The sequence below is a fragment of the Ambystoma mexicanum genome, chromosome 4p (genome assembly GCF_040938575.1).
Source record: "Ambystoma mexicanum isolate Mex_15411 chromosome 4p, UKY_AmexF1_1, whole genome shotgun sequence".
NCBI classification, from domain to species: domain Eukaryota; kingdom Metazoa; phylum Chordata; class Amphibia; order Caudata; family Ambystomatidae; genus Ambystoma; species Ambystoma mexicanum.
In genome coordinates this window covers 1,087,379,852-1,087,396,135 of record NC_090927.1, presented here as the reverse complement: position 1 = coordinate 1,087,396,135, position 16,284 = coordinate 1,087,379,852, and the positions used below count along the sequence as shown (strand labels likewise).

At 46.8% G+C, this 16,284-nt stretch overlaps 1 protein-coding gene across 1 annotated transcript in view; it reads right to left on the bottom strand.

Moving 5' to 3' along the window:
* Positions 1-16,284, bottom strand: part of TAB2 (TGF-beta activated kinase 1 (MAP3K7) binding protein 2) — a 321,631-nt gene that overhangs the window by 197,872 nt on the left and 107,475 nt on the right. Inside the window, exon 2 of the mRNA XM_069606671.1 lies at positions 3,487-3,674. Coding sequence (XP_069462772.1) covers positions 3,487-3,588 — 102 coding nt within the window. The 5' untranslated portion in view covers positions 3,589-3,674. The remainder of the gene's footprint in view (positions 1-3,486; positions 3,675-16,284) is intronic.

The following is a 16,284-nucleotide window of genomic DNA, read 5'->3' as shown; positions in this document are numbered from 1 at the left end:
CGTCCCACCTGTGATCTGGTCCAGGCACTAGAAGAGCATGTGCGATCCAACGCAGGGTAACTTCTAGAGCACAGCGCACAGGAGGCAAACCTCTTTTTTCCTGGCATAATCAGGCCAAAAAAGACTGACGCCGGCCATGAAAATAATCACCTGCCGGTGCTGAAGCATGCTGCCCCGACAGTGCAGAGAAAAGGTCTGCAGTGCGAGACCCGGAGGCCGAGCCTGTGGCCAAGCATGCGCTTGGGCCTGTGGCATAAAAATAGGACAGAAAATGCCTGTATGGTGCTACAAAAAGCTCTGGTCCCGTCCCGAAAGGCAGAATAACACACAAGTATGGAGGAAAAAGGGGACGGGACGTAGGAGTGCTGTAAATACTAGCAGTGCATAGTTTAGGCCAAAAGGGAGAATTCTGTACTGGTATTGGGAGTCCCCCCATTGAAAAATGCAGAAATCTGTGAGGAACAAATGGTGATGTCCAACTAAGTGTGTCCCTCAGTTCCACCACACAGATCCAGTCAGCCTTTTGAAGGACAGACCAGCACGATCAACTTGAACCTTTCTATGGGTAAGTGCAAGTTCAAACCTTACAAATCTAGAATAGTGCTGAGGCCCGCCTGGTTCGTGTTTGGCACCATGAAGTGGCAAGGGTAATAACCCTAGACTCTCTCAAATAGGGGACCATTCACGATTTAACTCAACTGAATGATTTTCTTCATTACCTCCCTTAAGGAGAGGGAGCCAACATGCTCCAAGGAATGGCGAGAGGAAGGGGGTAGTGGAAAGTGGAAGCCTCTGCTTTCTGCTTGCCACTGACAAAACCCACAAGAGCCGAAGATTACCTTTTTTTGTTTGTGGTCCCAAAACAAAAAAGGACACAGAATAAAGCACAGTACAATTACACCTGCACCACTAAAATGTTAGTGTGTAGCAAGAGAAATTTGATACAAAACCAAGATCACAGTACAGATTTGTGTTTGGTAGAGTTTGCCTACCTCAGTGCTTTGCTATGTTGTCAAGAAGTATTATGCAAAATCACAGTATACTAATCCCCAGTCACATTTCATGTGTTGAAGTTTTTTTAAGTAGTGATGTGTAATAATTACTTGTCTCTTGAATACTGCTAATGTCAATGTTTGTATCTTTTGGATCAGCCAAATTCTATGGCCTTTTTTTGTACAATGTATAAGGATTTTCTAAAATAAATGAGTGCCATTAGACTTTCTGGTCTTCACTCTCTCTCATTAGCTGTATGCACTAGAAGTAGCAAACAGCAGCGCAATTCAGTCGCTGTGAGCACAGATTTTTGCTCCTAAACTAAGGGAGGGGTAACCATTCTCCTATAGACCGATACATGTTTAGACTCTTCCACTATCGAGTCTGGCCAGTTTGAGCTGCAAAATATTGCTGTATACAAAGGGTATCCTGGGGTGCGGGTGGGGGGCAGGGGAGAATTACAAGGAACACTTTGCTTCCCTGCTCCTAGCAGAAGATGGCAAAAGTGGGCTTATAAGCCTGCCTATCTCTACTCTTTGCCCTCTTCAACTCATCCACAACAGGACGGCAAGACTTATCCTTGGCCTTAAGACCAGTGACCGCATCTCCCCGGCTCCTGAAATCCCTCCACTGGCTCCCAGTGGCTGCAAGGATCAAGTTTAAGACGCTCTGCATCATCCACAAGGCTTTCTGGGGCTGTGGCCCCTCACTACATTCAACTCTCTCTTCCCAAGTACCTTCTTCCTAAAGTCCTTCGCTCGTGTACTAACTCTCTGCGGGTGAGTCGCTTCTCCAAGCCGAGAATGGGGGAGGAGGGGGTAGATCTCTCTCTCCTAGGCAGGTGCCTCCCTCTGGAATGGCCTCCCTGCCTCTTTACACCTTGCGACGGATCTCAAGTTACGGAAGCTCCTCAAGACCTCCCTTTTCTACTCTGCTCCCCTCTCCCCTGCTACTGCTCAGTCTTCTGACTGGCTGCTCAGTTCCCTCTGAGCTTTACAGGACACCAGTCCCCCCCCACACCTCCTGAGCAGTCCCCTGCACTTGCCACCTGGCCCAGCTTAAACTGCCGCCTAGCTAACCTTGCACTGCCGGGCTGGGATTGCCCCCTGTAGTCCTAGCCTTCCTTGCACTGACTCAGGACCCTACTGCTCTGAGTGCACTTCTCCCTGTACCCACCACCTGCACTTCTTGTTGAGCACTTGCACGATCTCAATGACACAAGGCCTAGTAACATTTTTGTCTTGTTCCCCCTCCCTTGCCTTGTTGTGCCTTGAAACAATTGTGTGTAGGTGCATAATAAATAACAAATCAATCAGTTAATCACTGATACACACCCACTGATTTAGAGCAGTTATGAAGGTGAGAGTGAAATCAGAATGTTGATTCAGCAAGAGCACACCTGTGGATACAGCCACAAATAAAATCTGGGACTGTCCTCCAATCCCTGATATGCAACCCTCTGCCTGCAAGCATACGTACTCCTTCTCTTAGAGTCCTCCAAACGCAAATAGTCTGAACCGTGCAATTGTACAAATATTGTTTACTGTTACTGTATCCCCATGTACAACAATCAGTTTCTTCAAAGATTGTGCACAAACAAAAAAAGACATAATGCTGGTGCTTCACACAGAGTAGAGTTTTCCTCTGTTGGGTGTTCAATAAGCAGAAAGTTCTCAAATTAAAGGACTTCATTTCATTGGTAGCCTGGCCCTCACTTTAATTACTGCTGCTTACCAACATTCTGAATGATTTTTAACATACTAGGCAAAATAGGCAAACAGGTATTTGAATTCATAATACAATCTACTTGGAAAGCAAATGTTGTTTCAAGGACCTCTCACCGAGCCAAATCAAAATTAGGAGAAAAAATTCCCAAGCACGAAATCTCAGGCATTAGCCAAGAGCCTCAGCTCTTTTGGTAAATCTCAGGATAGTTTAAGTGTTGTCCCTAGTTCCTCCAAAGGCACCACAAAACATACTTATGTAAACATTTGGCTCATTTTTGCAGCTTTGTAAACTTGCTGCAGCATGAGTAATGAGGGAATCTTAATTGGCGGTCATATAAATTGTAATTAACTGCAGACCTTAAAATGTGCACTTGGCCACTAGCTTTTGGCTAGTGAGAATTGACTCTTGGCGAATAAGAAACAGTTTGCTGTCAGTATGGGGAGAGTTGAGGGGGAATGTGACTGCATCGCTAGTAGCTTGCAACTTGTGTGTACCCTCATTAAGAGCATATTTCCTTGTGCCTGTCACAATTATATGGGCACCTAGATTTCTACAAAAAATGACCTTGACAAACACTGCTCAGAAGATCCAAAAGTCCACCAATGTGAACATTCCAATGAAATATTACTCAAAATAATATTTTGTTAAAGAAGAAACACCTAAATATAATAGAACCCTGGGAAATATTCTTACACTTCACATATCTTTTCATATTTCATACTTCAAAGATTAAAACTGCTAATATGAACACAGTGGATCACTCACCTGCTGCACACACCGGGACACAACATCTTCAGGAACTTCAGGAAATTTTTGCCGCAGGTCATTTAAAACCTGAAAATCAATTTGCGGGCTCCCTTGGTCCATTCGTATACTGCCCAATAAGAATTATTGTTCAACAGGCAGTCCTAAGCCTTCCTGGAAGCTGAACTCATCTTGGGTCCACGCATTTTCTGTTTGAGAAAGACAGGAGGGAGTTTGGGGGTGGAGGGGGAAGACAACAAAAAAAATATTAAAACAATATGTCTAGCCAAACTTAGCTGTGCAATCCCAAGAGCATTTACCATTATACGTAAGAGTTCCTCTTTTTCTAACCATGGAATTGAGAATGGCTAGACAGCCACAAAAACAATTCCACCCATGGATTGATTCAGACTGGGCAGAAGTAGTCAGTTACTCTAAGGAATGTTCTTTCTTGTTCACGTTTTCCTCCACCATAGGCCCAGTCTCTTAAAGAAGACCTCTAGATGCAGACTAGTCCAGAATCTTCACAGCGCAATGGGGTGCGCCACACAGCTTGCATCACAGGTGCCTCTATATGCATGTCGAACCTGTATATATTCGGAGGTATGTGTAGCCCTGGATTTCTGGGCCAAAACCAGGCCATGGGTTGCACCTTCCCTTACCCAGGCCAAGGGACAATTTCCATGGGACCCACCATGAACCAGACCGACTGGACAGGGAGGGGCGCTGCACCTGCAAAATTAAAATTGCTTTTAAACAGGAGATGGGCTATGCCCAGAGTTCTTTCCTTATGCCTTCCTTAGACACAGACAAAGGGGTGGATTTTAAAGGGATCCCAACAGTGACACCCTCTTACAAAAAACACCTAAACCCAACACTCCTAAACCCCAACTCTTAGTTCTCTTTAAATGTCCCCTGGCGCAAGTTCCCTTTAAATGTCCCCTGGCATAAGTTCCCTTTAAATGTCCCCTGGCATAAGTTCCCTTTAAATGTCCCCTGGCATAAGTTCCCTCTGATAGGTATCTATGCCTTCCGGCATCAAGTGCGGGGGTCCTTTATTGTAATAATTCCCTTTCTTTTTTTTGTTTACAAATGCACTCCCTTTCACCTATGTTCTAACCCAAATTGCCCGGTCACAGAAATAAAGAAAGAGTGGAAGTGACAATTATATGAGCAATCTGGCTGAGGAAGACTGGATGAGGACTCTGCTACAGGTAACAAAGAAAATTACCAAACGAAAATAATGTATTCTACTAATGGGTCCCTTCTTTCCCACAGATTGTTAAAGGAATGGTTCTCCCAAAAAATTTTATTGCACAAAAAGATGGGCAATAATAAAAAAAATAATAGATTGGCACTTTTTTTTTTTTTAAGTCCCTATGTAAAATTTTGAGCAAATGAAGCTCAAAATGTACCAAAGGAAGCACATGGGGGCATCCATTTTGTGAAATCGATGCCCGCCTTTGCTTGCTTTTGCTTTTGAGGCACTAATGAAGGAAAAGCCAGCCAGCTGTAGTAAACAAAAGCTACCATTGGGTGGCTTTTCCTTCATTGGTGCCGGGACTCCGAGGACGCAGTCCGGAGACTACAGGCAGAAAAGCTGCAGCTGCATCTCGGGAAGTGCTATTTATTTTTTTTAAAATAAGCACTAGCTGCGTTTTTTTTTCTACGTTTTCCGGGCTGGAGGAGCCCGGAAAACTTAGAAATAAAACCGCAGCTTCAAAAACGTATTTATGTTTGCGGTAGATTTTGAAGCTACCGCAAACAAATACAACGTTATTGTGTTTGAGCACCGGAGACCCAAAGTGAAAGCCAACGCAGGCAGAAACAACGCGGTTGTGTTTCGAAAACGCTGTGGTTTTTCTTTCTAAGTTTCTCAGGCTCCTCCGGCTCGGAGGAGCCTGAGAAACTTGGAAAGAAAAACCGCAGCATTTTCAAACACAATAACGTTGTATTTATGTTTGCGGTAGCTTCAAAATCTACCGCAAACATAAATACAACGTTTTTAAAGCTGTGGTTTTATTTCTAAGTTTTCCGGGATCCTCCAGCCCGGAAAACTTAGAAAAAAAACGCAGCTAGTGTTTTTTGTATTTAAAAAAAATAGCATTTACCGAGATGCAGCTGCAGCTTTTCTGCCTGTAGTCTCTGGTCTCCGTCCTCCGAGTCCCGGCACCAATGAAGGAAAAGCCACCCAGTGGTAGCTTAGGTTTACTACAGCTGGCTGGCTTTTCCTTCATTAGTGCCGCAAAAGCAAGCAGAGGCGGGCATCGATTTCACAAAATGGATGCCCCCATGTGCTTCCTTTTGTAAATTTTGAACTTCATTTGCTAAAAGTTTTACATAGGGACTTAAAAGGAATGTGCTCTATAAATGTAAAATTGGGAAGACCAAGCGCCCAACTTTTACATATCCCCCTCCAAGAGTCAAGGCAGTATTTTTTTGTGAGGGTATGCAAGTTAGTTCATGTAGCAGCCCAAATGATTTCGGATTGAGGTTGGAAGCTTGTGGCTGAAATATTCGAGGGAGAAAAGACTGAGTTATTTTTCTTAGAACTTTGGTCTTTTCGCCCCTCAATATTGCAGCCACAGGCTTGCAAATCCACCCATCCCCCCACTTACCATGCGGCGGCACACTTCGTTGTGTGTCGCCGACTCCGTGTCCCTGCAACGTCTGTTCTCCTTTCACTTCCGTTATCGGAATCCGGCGCTGTAGGGTGATTTCTAGCAGAATGAGTTCTAAGCTTAAAAGACACTTCTTTCGTAGCATGTTTTGATTTAAAACACTATGCACCGAGACGTGGTCTGTTAACAGAGTGCCCCCTTTTGGGGCCAAGCAAATCCTACAAACAGTTGTTCATTTGTAGAAATATTTTAGATCTATGCACTGGGCTACATATTTCAATTTGCAAGCATGTCACTCACCCCCTGGAATGTGGCAGTTCTGCACATGACCACATCGCACCATTTCTTACTTTCCAAGAGCAATTCTCTCGCTAGGTGCCAGTGCACATTTTTGGGCACGCTTTGGACACAGAAGCTTAAAGTCTACTCAGGGTAAAGCCTGTGGTACACTGCTCGATCTTGCAATGGAAAGCTCAAATATGGATCTTCTGCTTCAAGTTGAAGTCTGACATCACAGACAAAAGGGGAGGACGTAAATACACTTGGTTAATTTCTCTTTGGAAAAGAGCAGAAAGAAAACGGAAAACCTACAGCTCAAACTCTTGTTGCCAAATTAGGTGCAACCAGAAAACAACTTCTAGAGTCTAGACAGTAAATGCAGTGAACAAGACTGCAAAAGTTCAAAAGGAGCAGGCACCATAAGTAAAAATCAGGGCCTGCCCATAAAACACTATGTAAGCATTCAAAACACACTTTTAGAGTAGGTCAGCTAGGAAGCCCTCTATTGTGCAAATGATCAGCCATAAAACAGCCCAGGAACATGCCAATGAGTATATGTTTTTTAACAGAAGAAAGCAGAGTATGTACACCTTTTACAAGCACAAGTGGACTTTGTGGATTGACAATGATAGAAGGGTTTTTGCTTCAAAAGACAGGCATGAAGGTTCAGTTATCACACACACAAGGATGAAGAACCTTGTGCAGGCTCGGAGCTCCGAGTCTCTGAATCACTCTTCTCCAGACTGGCTCCACCTATAGGGACTCTGAATAGGCTGCTTGCTACATCTTGAGCCTGAATGGCAGATTCCCAGCTCCCTCGGAATCTGTTCTTGGAATTTAATATACCTCCTTTTTTGTAAACCTCTCCCGGTGCGACGACTACTCCCTTGTAGTTCCTACTCAGCCACAACCCAATATTGCTCCTTTCCCTTCAACGATTATCCCTTTGGCTCATTTTCTCCTTTCCCTTCCCTTCTGGAATGGCTTTAATTACTAATTTCAGTAACAGGAGAGGGCTTAAGTTAAGCAGAACTGGGTTCAGGTGAGGGTGCCTCAGTGCTGCCTTACAATCCGAACCTGCACCCACCATTCCTTTGAATCTCCCCTCCAGGTACTAACCGGTAGCATCACCTGCATACTACTGCTTAACAGTTAGTCCACGAGACTGGAGATTGCTCAATGCCGTCTGTGGACAAGGGCTGCGTAGGAGCCAATCGTCCAAGTACGGATATACATGAACGCCCTATAGCCGAAGGTAAGCTGCGATGACCGACATCTTCGTAAAGACACATGTCACTGAGCTGAGGCCAAAAGGAAGCACCCGGAACTGGAAATGCTCCCCTTCCAGGGAGAACCGCAGATACTTTCGATGAGGCCCCCATATCAGGATGTGCATATACGCATCCTGAAGGTCCACAACTCTGAGCTAGTCATCCTCCCGAAAAGAGGACTTTATTTGGCAGGGTGTGATCATCTTGAATTTCTCTTGGGGGAAGAGAAAGATTGAACTGGGAAAAGTCGAGGATGGTGCGCATGTCAGCCTGGTTGGGTTTGGGCACCGTGAACAGTCGAGAGTAGAAGCTCTCCCCTTGATCCCAGAGGCGAACAGGTTCCAACGCTTCGAAAACTTCGTCGTATGGAGCCACCCCTAGCGGCAGGTGTCAATTCCCACCATCAGGCCTTGAGCTGAAGTATCCACATGGTGTGCCGCAGCCTCCAGGATATCCTGTGCCAACACCCTAGCGTCCGACAAACCAGCCTTGAAGTCATCTAGCCTATCCGAAGGAATGCTCTCCTGGAAATCAGCCAACTCCCGCCACAGCTTCATATTAGCTGCCACCAGAATCAGCTCGTATTTGCTTGGCGAAGTTGCAGTGCTGAGTTAGCAAAGACTTTCTTGCCCAAGGAGTCCAGAATTTTTTCTTCCCTGGAGAGAATCTGAGCCGCAGCTGTAGAAGTCGCAGAGGCCGGCTTAGATTGAAGCGTGGCCGCAGCTACCACTGTTGAGGAAGGGAGCGGGCAAGACGCCAAGGCCATCTCCTCAGAGGTGTGAAGCCTGTAACGGGCGTTGATTCTCTTATTACTATGCAGCCCGGTGTTGGGTTTATCCCAAACCTTACGGGCCTCAGCCAAAATGTCCTTCTGGAGGAACAGGCCGGTGCACTCTTGTGGTGACAAGGTGAATGTTCCCGAAAGCACCCCTTCCTGCGGAGCGGGGGCCTCAGGTACTGGAATGTCAAGGAGGGCCATCATATCCAGAACACAGTCATGGAATGCTCTGACAGAGCGGGGCTGCTCAACGCTATCCTGATCTGCCTGAGGTCATCCGACAGATCGGTGGCAGATGGCTGGGTCGCCACAGGTTTTAAAATGCTATCCCGCTCCACCGGTGTCTTCTCTACGGGAGACGGGAGTAGGGGGGCAGGGGGAGCTGGAGGCGGACGATAGGGAGAGGTGGTACAACCGGCGGAGCCACTGGAGTGGAAGGTGGCGCCGGAGGTTCAGGGTACATTTCCTTGAAAAGACCATTAAAGTACTCCTTCATGGTCAGAATGCATGAGCCTCTGAAATTTTCCGTAAAAAACATCCTCTGATGAAGGCTTAGGCGCTGGGGTAGGCAGAGGCCTCTCATAAGGGGGTACTCCCCACGAACGCAATGAGGATGGTTGCCAGGAAGGCCCACCACCAATCGGGTCCGCGTAGATCAGCGGAAGTAGGAGGCAGTAGGAGGACGTGAGACAGTATGCGGCAGCGGCATTCGAGCACGCCAGTTATAAGAAGGGTGGAACAGATTTTTACACGGAAGGTGAAAAAGGCTGCTCAGCCTCAAGATTCCCAGCACCCACCCTCAAGAACATAGGTGTAAGGGAAGGATCCAAAATGTCCACTGTGGACCATGAGGTGTGGGCCGCCATTTTGTCGATGCCTGGAGAGAACTGCGTCACATGTACAGCTGAGGCAATTGACTCCACAGGCTGGTCAGGGGACTTGAGTAACAATGTAGTCTTGACACAAGGATCCTCGGCCGAGCCGGTACTGGGGGGTCTCGAATGTTTGCTTGACATCTTAGAGGTGGCCCCAACATTAGCCTCCAAGGGAGGAACCTCGGCAGAGCCGGTAACAGAGGAGTTACGTTGATGACCAAACTTTTTTCCCTCTCGACAGAACCGACCGGTATCACTAAGATGAGCGCGAAAACTGAGGAATAACCCTTACAGACAAGACCTTAGGAGCAGGTATCTCGGTTTTGTTGGTAAAGATCTTATCCTCAAGTAGAGGAACCTCGGGTTTGGTCCCGGTATGTATAGCTTTCTCGTAAGGGGCCTCAAGCCGTGGCTTGGTACAGAAAGCTCCAAAAATGGAGACCTCGGAGCGAACCCCAGTGTCCAAAGCCTCAGACGAACGAGGCCTACGTTTAGCACCCGACAGGTGATCCTCGGAACGTGTTCCGGTCTTGGCAGGTCCGTGGTGGGAACCCTCTGAGAAAACTCTGGTACGCCTATTAGGCCTGTGAGACACTTCAGGAAAAATCCTGGTGGTAGAGCTACTAGAGCCCCTTCCAGACCGAGAAGTCTCTGGGAAGGAGTCCCCCGGCCAGGGCACCCTAAAAAAGTAAAGAACTTACCGGGTGTCTCTTTTCGTCGATGAAAAGCTGAAGATGAGGCGGAGGAACGTGCTGAAAAACGTCCTCCCACCGAAGAAGATGGTGCTGAGTGCCCGGACGGATAAGGGAATCGCAATACAAGCACGAATCCCAGTGGTGGTCCGGCCCAAGACACCAAGCAGAGAGAATGGGGATCTGCCCTAGCGAAGCGACGTTCACACGAAGAACACGACACAAATCCCAGACGCTTCAGCATTGACGGAGGACTACGCGACCGCAGAACAAGAGCAGGAGAGAAGGACAACAGGAACAAAAAACTCCCGAAGATGCAAGTGCGTCCAGTCCCGAATGCGCAGAGAAAAGGACTGAAGTGCGATGCGCGGGGCGGAGCTCAGGAGGGCGGGGTTACGGCCATGTGCAGTACCCCGCGTAAAATGAGAAGCAACAAATTTCTATTTTTGATGCTTTTTGGAAAAAAGTGTCTGGTCCCGTCCCACAGGACGGAATGTCCCAGAAGTATGAAGGAAAGGGGACGGGACGTAGGAGTAAACGTTTTTTCTCTGGATGGATGTAATTTCAAACCAGAATACACGTTGAGCCTCATGGTAGGATGCCCTCAGGATTATGTATAGAACAGTCTTCTGTGAAGAGAAGTATTAAGGTTGGTTTAATTTCTCTCCTTGTGTCACATGCTACCCTCTGCATGCGCTGGCACAATGTCTGCTGAGAACCTTCAATAGTCTTATTTATTTTTTTATTTGTAAAGAGCCTCAACCCAAGGGCATCAGGGCGCTGTTGCGAAAACCAGTTACACACATGCGGACAATCTTTGACAATGAATTACGGTGTTCCCCGGCCTACCGCTTAAGAGACGTGAGAGGCAGCTGTTCGGTAGTCTTTAGGTGAATAGCCACGTTTTTAAGGCCTTTCGAAATGGCCAGTAGGACGCTTCTGCTCTTAGGGCAGGTGGAAGGGTGTTCCAATTGTTTGTTGCCACAGGCGGGAAACTGCAGCCTGCTCCTCTGGCTGTTTCTAATTTTGGTAGGTACAGGCGATGAGCGCAGACGGACATTACCGGTCTGGTAGTATAGGTTCTCACAATTCTCTGCAACAGGTATTGCGGGGCAGTGTGGGATAAACATGTATGGGTGATTGAGTGAGATTTCAAGATAATTCTTCCACGAATAGGCAGCCAGTGAGCTTCTTTTCTCACTGCTGAAATGTGGTAATTTTTGGGATGTTGCGCATGGCACACAAGCGTTTTGGATTGTCTGCAATTCATGTTCTTTTTGGACGCCGCTGCATATAGGGCATTGCAGGAATTTATGATTGCTCGGGCGATAGATAGCTGGTCGGTGTCAAGAATTGTCTGGCTGCGTTAATGTGTTTGGCTGTGTAGGCCGATGACGAGGCTATTGCATTCACTTGTTTGGCGAGTGAGGGATGCATCTAGGTGGCCGCCCAGCATTTTTAGTGAGGCTGAGAGCGGGATGTGTAACCCGTCAATAGTGAAGGAGGTGAACTGTGGGTGGAGCTTCTTGAACATGGCAGTGGACCCCATCAAGATCTCTGGTCATCATTTAGGCATAGGTAGTTTGCTGCCATCCAAGCTTGGGTGGTTGAATAGATTTTATTAATGGCGTGGTAGTCTCTATGTGTGCATGTCAGTGGGAGGAGGACTTGGGTGTCATCGGCACAGTTCGTGTAGGCTATGCCGATGTCATCCAGGCAGTCAAATAGGGGCTTGGTGAAAATGTTGTAGGAGGAGAGGCATGAGCCTTGTGGGACGTTGCAAGGTGTGGGTATTGGAGGTGCACTAGCAAAGTCGGAGAACAATCTCCTGGAAGGAGGCTATCCATGAAGTTGCTTCGCACAAGAATTTTGCTGAGTCTGCAAGGTGGTTGCATAGGGTTTTGTGATCCACCAGATCGAAGGCGGCTGAGAGGTCCAGTAAAGAGAACGAATGCAGGTTTACCCTAATCTTTAAAGGAGTCTAGCTGAATTTACAGGTAAAGGAGTGCAGATTCTGTGCCATGAACCGGCCAGAATCCAGATAGGTGCATCCCTAGGATGTGTTTGGCATTGTGTTTGGCATTTGGTTAGGCTTGCATTTGGTTGTATGCTGCCCTGTGCAAGACCTTTAGCAAGAATGGTACTGTTGTGATGGGGCGGTAATTGTTCGGGGATGCTGGGTCGAGTGACTTTTTTTTAGTAGCGGGAAGAAGCATGATTCTTTGAGGCTGGCCGAGACCAGGCTGGAGGTGAATGAGTCATTGATACATTTGGTGATGAAAGGTACTAGGGCTTGTGCGCAGTCTTTCATGTTAGCTGGGCAGATATCCCCATCTCAATGGTTTTAGGTTTTTGAGTAAATTGGCAGTTTCTATTTTTGCGATGTCTCTGAAATGGAATTGCGGTGAGGTTGGATGTTTGGTCACAGGAGTGAGAAGAGAGGGTGAATTAGTTAAAGCTGGTTTCTTTTCAATTTTTTTGTTGTAAGGTGCTTGTTTTCAATCGCATGTCGTTCTGGATATTAATATACCAACTATCACCTTTGGTGATAGTAGTGGGATGGGAGAGGAGGATGGAGACTGAGGATTTTGAATATTTCCTCCGAGTTGGAATTTGCATTAGTTATTGTTTTGTGATAGGTATCCATTTCCGCTCAGATAATGGCCTGCTTATAATCTTTGCAAGGCATAAAATGAGCAGTGTTGCATAGCAATTTGCCAAGTATTTCTGTAGATTGCTAATTAATTGGGCACTTGTGTAGCAAAACTAGCTTTTTAAGTTACCCTGTTCAATGAAATCAAACATTGCCCTGCATTTCGCTCTTGCCTTAGGGGCTCTCTCCACTTCTCTGCAAGTTCAAAAGGGGCTAATGGAGCGAGAGTGCATCGCTAATCTTCTCCTCCTCCTCTCTTAAGTGGAAAATGCCTGTGTGGAAGTGCAAGGCAAGATTATTTTTTCTTTTTCAAATAACGGCAAACCAAAAGTAATCAGGAGGATACTTTCATTAAGTGAACTATATCCTGCCTGGCAAGGACAGGTATGTGTTAGCTTTATGTGTTTTTTTTTTTAAAGTCATGCAATTCCATCGTTACATAATGCTCAATTACAGTTTTTCTACTGGAAAACGCTGCATTGTCTCCATGCTTTAAAGCAAAGTCTAGGTTTATCTAAATCTCATAGTGACAACTATATTTAATTTTGTTGGGGAAGATGCATCATATTGATGAGTCAACACTTTTGAAAATGTACTTGACCAAATTCTTTTGATGTCAAACCTAGTTCTGTAACCTGCTGTTCGCATGCATCTGTGCAACTAGTGCTCAACCCATGAGCTGATCCCATACTCCTTGACATTCTGCCTCATCACCCTGCTGCTTTACACAGCTACCCTGAAAGTGAGATGGACACATGCGACAATATTCCACCTACTTTGCCCAGTTCTCTGGCTGCTACGCCATCCACTCTGCTTAGTCTCTTACTTTCTTTCCTCTTACATAATGAATACATAAAGCTAACTAGATGTTAACACAAAGTGGTGATTAATAGTTCCATTCAGTCAGTACATTTACAGATCTACTGTATATATATATATATATATATATATATATATATATATATATATATATATATATATATATATATATTAGCACTGGTAGGAGAGAACTGGTTAAACTGTTTTCAGAGCCTTTTTATCAAATCTATTCATGTCCATTCATACAGCGAACCTTTTCCATTTTACAGACACTCATCCAGGTCTCGCAAAAACCTTGCATAGTCGAATACATTTTATGAAGGGCGAGTACAATTTGCAGTGGATGTTTGAAACTTATTTCAATTTGCTTTGTTTGCCATAAATTTCAAATAAGTTTCACTGTGCATTGCTGACCCCTGGGTGGCAGCAGTGTGCCAAACATAGCGGGTTTGTGGTGACAGGGACCATTTTACAGAAAGCACATTTACATTTGTCATCCACTGTCATGGATGAGTGCATTTCTCAAAGGTCGAGTAGGTAAACTAAGTTACTCGGCCCGCAGGTCTGGTGGAATTTTAAAGAATTTGCAAGGCCTGTCATATCTCACTAATGCCTTCCTTCAGTGGTACACAACTGCAGTATTGCTACTCATTTTATGTCGTGGGTACAAATAACTTCTGGTGACATACTAGAACAATATTGCTAATCAAATGGGTCTCTGCTAATCAAGAACATTTTTATTAGCAAACTCTGCTAATCAATTTTTGAAAACAAATGTATGCCTTGCTTTGGCTATCAGGTTAAATGTTTTTGAGATGTCTGAAGGGGCTTTTTCTCCATATGGCTTCTGCCTGTCTTTTTTAGCACATGTAGGGGAGGATAGGTCATCGGGAACCCCCTCACATATATCTCCGACCCAGGTGGAGACTCATGACTCTAACTATCGCCCAATCTCCATTACTCCCTTCCTGGGCAAGCTCCTGGAGAAACTGGCCATCTCCCAGCTTAACCTCCATGCTGAATATGTTGGTAATCTTCATGACCATCAATCCGGCTTCAGAGCGGCCAGAAGCACGGAAACTGCTCTCCTGAACATCCGTGAGGACCTGCTCCTGAACCTCGATTCCAACACTCCCTGTGTTCTCATTCTGCTCGATCTCTCCTCTGCCTTTGACACTGTCAACCATGCCATCCTGCTCAACCGTCTCCGTGATAACCTGGGTATCACTGGTCAGGCTCTGGCATGGCTGACCTCTTTCCTTTCCGGTCGACCCTCCCAGGTCCAAATGGGCTCCTTCCTCTCTGACATCTTTTACTCCACCTGTGGTGTCCCCCAGGGATCCAACCTCTCTCCCTGGCTTTTCAACCAGTATCTGGCACTCCTTGCCCACCGCATCGCCGCTCTCTGCCCCCACTTTCAGTGCTATGCGGACGATACCCAGCTCATTTTCAGGCTACCCTCGGCCTCCTCCTCTCCTTCCCTCATCTCCGACTGTCTGTCTGCTATCCAGGAATGGTGTGCCGCCAATGACCTCTGCCTTAACGCCAGTAAGACTGAGATTCTACTCATCGGCACACCCACTCCCTCCTTTCCTGCAGCTCTCTGGCCGGCCTCCCTTGGCCCCCTTCCTGCCCCTACCTGCAAAGCTAAAAACCTCGGGGTCATCTTCGACTCCACACTCTCCTTCTCTCCTCATATATCTGACGTCTCTAAGAAGTCACACTACCAGCTGCACCTCCTCAGAGGTATTCTTCCCTTCCTCTCCTTCCCCCAGAAGCTCACTGTCTCCCGAGCCCTGGTTCTCTCAAGGCTGGACTACTGTAACAGCCTCTATCTTAATCTGCCTGCCTCCACTCTCCGCCCTCTGCAACTTATCCAGAACAGAACTGCGAGACTTGTCCTTGGCCTCAAGCCCAGGGACCGTATCTCTCCAGGACTGAAATCTCTTCACTGGCTCCCAGTGGCTGCGAGGATTAAGTTCAAAACCCTCTGCATTGTCCACAAGGCCTTCTGGGGCCTGGGGCCTAAATACCTTCAACTCTCTCTTCCTAAATATCTGCCTTCACGAGCCCTTCGCTCATCCGTCTCCAACTCCCTCATGGTCAGCCGCTTCTCGAAGCAACGACCTGGGGGTAGATCTCTCTCCGCAGCAGGGGCCTCCCTCTGGAACAGCCTTCCTGCCTCCCTGAAACTTGAGGAGAACCATCTCCGGTTCCGGAAGCACCTCAAAACCTTCCTCTTCGCTTCTGCCTTCTCTCTCCCTCGCTAAACCTGCTAAACTCCCCACTGAAGTCTGCACTAAACCTGCATCTGGGCCACTCTGTGACCTCGGTCCAGGGCCCAGCCACTCTCCACTTGCACTGCCTCCCTGGCTCCTCCTGCACTGTGGGACTGTCACTGCATCCCTACAGCCCCCTTCCCAGCACTTGCTCTGCACTTACCTCGCACTTGCCACCAGCTGGCCCTTTTATTTATTATTTATTATTTTATTACGCTACTTACCTTGTACTGCACTTTCCCCCCCACCTCCTCCCCCTGCACTTTCTCCTTTTCCCCTTACCTCTGCACTTGCACGATCTGAATGACACCTGGCCTAGTAGGATCGTTTGTCTGTCTTCCCCTTGTTTCCCTCCCTCCCTGCCTCGTCGCGCCTTGAAACACTTGTGTATAGGCGCGTTACAAATACCATATCATATCATATCAAGGGCCCAGGAGGCGGGGGGGGGCTGCGGATCGACATGTGAGGCTGCATGACTGCAGTATAAAACATAGCATGGACCCCATTTTGTATTAAGACAACTCCATTTTGTGTAAAAAGGCACTTAAATCC